A 6,411-nucleotide genomic window follows, 5' to 3' on the forward strand; every position below is an offset into this window, starting at 1 on the left:
CTTCAACAGTGTAACTTGGTATTCATCAGTCAAAACCTCATCATCAGAATACGTCTCAAACTCGTTCACAACGAGCTTATCAGAAACCACTTGTATATCCAAAACCCAGTGTTACCAGGCTTGCACATTCCAAGGGTAACACAAACTAAATCTCAAAATAATTTACCAGTGGTGGCCAGGTATACTATTCCTCACTCAAGCCCATCAGGAAAAACACTTTGGCAATATAGCAGAGGCAATACTATTTATACTATTATAGCTCTAATAGTACTATATAGCAAAGGTAATACTATTTATGCTATTATAGCTCTCATAGTATTATAGGTTTGAGCACACATAACACCAGTATAATATTGTATAGCTAGCCAAGGCATTATAATGGCTCTTATAGCTATAATAGCCTATATAGCTGTTAAGACCATAGTACATATTTATAGCAATGCTTTATCCAAGTATAAGTTGTGACAATGTGTAAAAAGAAATGACAAGTCCATGGAAGGTCAATATATTACACATGTATGTATAGTATATTGTTACGATAACACAATTTTTGGACCTTTCCTTCATTTTCATTCTCCGCTTTAACCTTGTATACTTTAGCTTTCACACATGGTGCCACGCGGCACTTCCCCCTTTTGTTCAAACTCCTTTTTCTCGCGCCACGTTGCCTTCTTCTTATTTTTAGATACAACTTTCTCACACAGTGGAGCTGGTCATATGGGCTAGACCCCATGACATCATCAGCCACTGACTTTACCAACTGTACAGTACATAAGTACAAACACTCTGTATTAGTATATATACCCCAATAGATCCAGGAGACTCCTCAGTGAGTCCTCCTGTTGTTAACCAACAAACTCTCTGCAGCCTAAGGGGTAACCACTCCCCATTCACTACCTTTATAATGTGTTCCTGTGTGCGCCAGAGTAACTAACTCTTGGTTGTTACAGTATATTTTGTAAGCTTTTATGGTGTAGTGGATAAATGTGTGGTATGTGGCTGTACATTGATAGGTCAGCAAAAAGGCGGACCAACAGGTTGAGAGTTCAAACCTTGTGTGTGTGATTATTTTTTTAAATCAGCCACAAGCTCTCTCATAGCTCATATAGTCAGCCATATGCTATAAGTGCTATAAGTGCTATAAGAGGCTATAAGAGTACTATAAGAGCACATTGTGTTACAATAACACATTTTCGGACCTTTCCTTTTATTTTCATTCTCCGCTTTAACCTTTTACTGTAGTTTTCTCACATTATGCCATGCGGCACTTTCCTTTTGTTCAAACTCCTCTTTCTCGCGCTGTGCTGCCTTTCTTCTTTTTTTAGCTACAAGTCTCTCATGCAGTGGAGCTGGTCACACGGGCTGCACCCTCTGATATCATCAGCCACTGCTTTACCAACTGTATAGTACAACATGTACAAACAACCTGTAGTAGTATAAATACCTCAATAGATCCAGGAGACTCCTCAGTGAGTCCTCCTATTGTTTACCCACAACTAACTCGGTCCTATCCTAAGGGTAACCACTCCCCTTTATAGTTGGTTCTAGTTGTGCACCAGAGTATACAAACTCTAGGTTGTTACACATTGTTCCTGAATAGATGTTGGGGTTTCTATTGCAGCTATGATCACTATGACAACTATATTTGCAACTATAGTACTATTAGAGTCTATATAGCCAAAGTGTTTTTCCTGATGTGGCATCTGTGGCACATTTTATGGGTCATTGAGGTAGAGGTTTACAGGTTGAGAGGCCATGATGGGTAAGTTTTGCTGCTTTGCCCTATGCTGGCCTTACTTATATATTCACTCTATAGCTTATTGGTGTTATGAGATCAATGTCGAACCATTTTTTGTCTATTTACAATGGTTTTTCTTGCTGTAGAAGTACTAGTCTCGGACTTGTCATTTGCAAGCTCTGTCTCTCAGCCACAACCAACGCTGATCACTTGTTTAGTCTTTTTTCAAGTTTTAGTCTAATATTTTAACTCAGTTGAAAGCCAGTAAAACTCCTATGCCTGTAATTTTCAAAATTTCCGGCCTATCAATCTGAATTCAGCTGTCATAAGCCCACCACCCAGGATTGACGTGGCTGAGTTTCAATCCATTTTGATGGTCTCTCAATGTGCTTGCAATGCGGCTTGTCTTCCTCTGTACATCAACTTACCTCCTCCATACAACTCCCCTCCCCTGTACATATCTCTGCTTTTGTATATAATTCTACAGCAAAATGGCTCCTGACCGCAAGAGAAGTTGTGACATATGTGGGGTGGGAGTTGCATCTCATGGCTGGTCCTCCCACCAAAAAGCCTGTGAAAGGAGTGCAGAGAATCTTGCTGACAAGTTTTGTTCCACTGCCCCAACACTTCAATTTCTTGCTTATTTTTCTACATAGGCAGCTACATCTACTGGTCAAGTTCCGATGGTCTCAAGTTCAACAACTGGTGAGTAACTCAACTTCTCCTCAGACCAATTACACCTATTGTCCAGCTATAGTATCAATATGAATTTAGACTGGAGTGCAGGAACATGAATTCAGCTCCAGAGGTGGCGGACTTTGAAATAGGAGTGCCAGCCCTTGCGGCTGTGCTCACTTGCCAGAAACGGTTGGGTAGGAGACTACTCAAAAGCCTGTTACTTCACTTTCCCACGTACCACTATATTCATTCATGTCGACGTCGAGGGTAGAGGACACATACGAGGCGCAAAATGACCAAAGACTAGATGAGCTCCACTCAAAAATCAGGACTTTGAGAGGTGTAAGTCATAGATATCACGGCTCTTTCTTTGTACAGTACTCATCGACCAACCAGGTCACCACCGACATTTATGACGATGCCGAACGTCAAAACCTGACATTGGACGACACCGTATGGGTCTTGCACCATAACAAATCTATCTTATATTAACCGTATTATTGACAGTCAAATTCATTCTCTTCATTCGGCGCTACATTATCACAGTCGTCGCGACGTGCAAGTCAGGCATTCGGTCTTGGTCCAGGAGGTGTGAAACAAACGCGCATCATATTCTACATAGTTGGTGGAGTGATTGGGCTTTGGATATTGTATAAACTCTCCGGTTTTTGGTGGAGCTCTTCTGCAGAACAGGTCTGAGATATGTTGGACATTGGTACGCCGAGTGAATCTGACAGTCACCGCGTCTGTACTAACGTTAGCATGTTCACTCAGACTTATGTGTTTCTTCAGAATTTTAATATAGGGATATCATGTAATACTATCTGCGAACCTATTGTTCTTCGTGTCTTAGATGCCACTTAAGTCTCGAGTTAGAGTTAGAGACTAGCAAGCAATGACGTAGACACCTTTCGACGACAGGTATGTTTGACAACTCAAATTCATTTTACTTACTCATTTATATGGCTAACGTTTCCGCCCCTGGAAGCCCTAATCATAAAAATGGTAAAGCTCTAGCATGGTTTATGTGATGGAGACAGACCAATACATCATCCGAGTCTGAAGTGCAGATCCAGAATACTCTCTCAGCTCGGCTTTAACCACAACCCGAGTTTCAGCAAATTCTACACCATCCAGTTTGGCAAACACTCTTTCCCAAAGACGTGGCCATGACTTGGGCGAATGGCCATATCGTACTCTACACCAGAAATGTGAGTTTCATCGATATTTATTCGAAACGCTGAAAAGATAATGGCCACCTTGCCATCGGATCTTCAATCATGCCCTCCTCCTCCAACGCCGAATGTCTTCCGAATACCATCGCTCCTCTTGTCCTTTCAAGCAAAGTAGCCAGTCGAAGCGCAATCGCATACTGGGTTGCCTCATCAAAAAGGTGAAATAGCGCCCCAGTATACACATGCGTTATACAGCCCCGAAGCTGTGACAAGTGCACGACTGCACTCAGCGAAACATTAGATTGCGCCGAGATGGCCGATGAAAGTGGAATGTCAAAAACGTCCCCCGAGGAGAAGCGGATTTTGCAAGTATCTTTATCATGGTAGAGCTGGTGCCCTATGTCAATGTATTCCTGGCGGATATCAACTGCAACAATGTTTCCTTCCGGATAGCCGTCGAGAACCAGTTTGCGAACATCTGTACCCACTAGCGAACTATGCGTAAGCGAGAATTTATCGGCATCTGTTTTCGAAAGGTCGCGTACTGCAACAACCCATGTCAAGGAACAAGGTGTTTCCTTCTTTCCCCATCTCCAAGACGTTTTCATAAACCGCGTTATCTCTCATTGCAAGTGAGACAAAGTGAAAATGTCGGATGCACGGGTAAGGGTACCTTTCGCTGATAATCAGGTAAGAATTCCTGCCTCACAACTATTGCAAGAATATAAACTCACTATGAACTCACAATTGTTGCAACAGCATCATCAGTATAGGCTATCTTACAGAATAGAGCTACAGCTAAATGGTGAGCACACACATTTTCTGAACTTCCATGATTCTGTCCCTCAGCTCTTTTTCATCACTGCAGACGACCGACTGTAGGAATGACAGTTGTTCCCTCGAAAGGTGTAGTAAGGTGGGGTCCAAAGGTGGCACTAAGGAAGGATCTGGTCGTTCTTCCCGCCTGATTTCGCTCATATCTGAAGTGACTTGGCGATCCCGCACCGGAACTGCTACTTTGGAGGAATTTAGCGGATAGTAACCTAGCAAAGCTTCTGCTGAGATCGGCGATGGAAGTCAAGCGCAAGGGAGCATATACAAGTATCACACATGTAGTATCATGATAAGACGTATTTGTTGTACAGTTTCGTGAACTAGAGGCGTTATCAACCAATAATATCAAAGTCGGTAAGTCTAAACTTATTTCACGGTTGGTATGTCCTTCCCAAAACGTCTGAATTTAACTTGGCTTGGAAGATCACCGGGCACTCTGATGTGAACTTGGAAATGAAAGGTTTGCGTGCACCCGAATGAAGTATACATGTGAAAGCATACGGGTAAAGATGAAGACATGACGAGTGCAACTATTAAAACGGATAAAATATCAAAGTGAAATATGAGAGCAGTAAAACATAACATGACAAGCAGAGCGATACAAAATCAGTAAAATACATGTCCTAATACATCCGAGTCATAAGCTGAAACATTACCGTGGAGGGAAAAAATCGTGGCATGTATACTAGACAGCCGGGATCCAGCCCAATTTTGTTACTCGAGACGACTAGAATGTCGTGCCTAAGAAACCAACAGGCTCAATAGCTGGGTGCCCATTCATTTTTTGTCGACGATGCGCCAAATACTCCTTCGATCCGATAGAAGAACCAGCAGTTGGTCTCCTCCTGGGTCCAAGCAAGCCTTGCTGTTCCCCAGACTCTACACCCAGCTCTGCTGACTCGATTATCGACGAAAGGGGTCCGGAGCCCTTAAGAGAAGGCTGAGTTTTTCGAGAAACAGTCGATGTTTTGATCATCACAGTGTGCTGAGGAGAATGCGGGATGCGCGAATCGGCTGGTATAGTGATGACATTGACCGCATCAGAGCGCTGATGCTTGCGAGATCGGACCTTCTCGCGGGGGAAGACGAGATCCACAGGAACGTCGTCCCCAAACTTCCGCCTTAGCCGGTCCATTTTATCTCGACGCATCGACGAGTCTGAAGGGATCGTGAAAGTGGGTATACCCGGGGAATAGGCCACTGATTGAGAGGGGTGTGTGCCGCTAGCGGAAGAAACACGATAATGACCAACATTGGTCACAGGGATGGAAGGAGATTCAGGAATTGTCGAGAGATTCGATGTCGTCGGGGATCGGGATGTACCGTTTATGGCTAGTCTAAGAAGAGGTGGCAGACGTTTGGATTTGCGCCATGAATTCCCAGCTTTGATTTCATCAGGAGATGCGAAGGGATTCGATGACAAGGGAACCCTCGGTGACTGAGATGATGAGTTCGAGAGTTGTGAATCTACCGACGAGCGGCTGATAGAGCTGCGTGGAGACCGCGGGCTCATGGCTAGACAAAGGCGCATTATCAGCATGGTATCGATCAACCGAGTGGCTTGGTACATACCCTCAATATTTTCACTGTCAACGAAACGTGGAGTATCACCAAGGACTCGTTCAAGTTTCTTAGATGACCGTATGAGATGGCTTCGCTGCTCAGCAGTCAGAGCATTATTAGTTGGTGGAGGTGGGGGGTAAGCTATGGAAGGCGGGTACGTGAAAGATGAGGACATGGTCTTGAGTGTAGTAGTGTGATGGCGCTGAATCTAGATGGTTTCGACTGTGTCTGCCTAACCAGAGGACGATTGAGAAAAGCTTGTAGTCAGAGGGGCTCCAGAGACCCAGAGTACTAAGGATTTGGTTAGTCTGAGCAAGGGGTATATACGTTTGCGAAACAAAAAGCTCATTCCGACGAGAAGACTTGCTTTACGTCTCAAGAGCCCTCATGCCAGCATAATTGCAGTGGCCATGGGTATTGTGA

At 43.9% G+C, this 6,411-nt stretch overlaps 4 protein-coding genes across 4 annotated transcripts; 1 reads left to right on the forward strand and 3 right to left on the reverse strand.

Moving 5' to 3' along the window:
• Window positions 1-2,648: 2,648 nt before the first annotated feature.
• SERLADRAFT_478465 (uncharacterized protein) lies at window positions 2,649-3,274 on the forward strand (the record flags this gene model as incomplete). The annotated part of the gene is made up of 4 exons (XM_007323319.1): window positions 2,649-2,758; window positions 2,813-2,869; window positions 2,924-3,131; window positions 3,191-3,274. 3 exons carry the CDS (start codon window positions 2,669-2,671, stop codon window positions 3,113-3,115), a joined length of 339 nt encoding a protein of 112 aa, XP_007323381.1.
• A 165-nt stretch (window positions 3,275-3,439) lies between these two features.
• Window positions 3,440-4,263, reverse strand: SERLADRAFT_352420 (uncharacterized protein; the record flags this gene model as incomplete). Its single annotated transcript, XM_007323320.1, has 3 exons — window positions 3,440-3,614; window positions 3,676-4,078; window positions 4,137-4,263. Coding segments are annotated over 3 exons (705 nt in total), but the record flags the coding sequence as incomplete, so codon positions are not given.
• A 547-nt stretch (window positions 4,264-4,810) lies between these two features.
• Window positions 4,811-5,685, reverse strand: SERLADRAFT_478468 (uncharacterized protein; the record flags this gene model as incomplete). The annotated part of the gene is made up of 1 exon (XM_007323321.1): window positions 4,811-5,685. One exon carries the CDS (start codon window positions 5,573-5,575, stop codon window positions 5,153-5,155), a length of 423 nt encoding a protein of 140 aa, XP_007323383.1.
• An 8-nt stretch (window positions 5,686-5,693) lies between these two features.
• Window positions 5,694-6,375, reverse strand: SERLADRAFT_478470 (uncharacterized protein; the record flags this gene model as incomplete). The annotated part of the gene is made up of 1 exon (XM_007323322.1): window positions 5,694-6,375. A coding segment is annotated over one exon (468 nt), but the record flags the coding sequence as incomplete, so codon positions are not given.
• Between the last annotated feature and the right edge of the window lie 36 nt (window positions 6,376-6,411).

The sequence above is a fragment of the Serpula lacrymans genome (genome assembly GCF_000218685.1).
Source record: "Serpula lacrymans var. lacrymans S7.9 unplaced genomic scaffold SERLAscaffold_15, whole genome shotgun sequence".
NCBI classification, from domain to species: Eukaryota; Fungi; Basidiomycota; class Agaricomycetes; order Boletales; family Serpulaceae; genus Serpula; species Serpula lacrymans.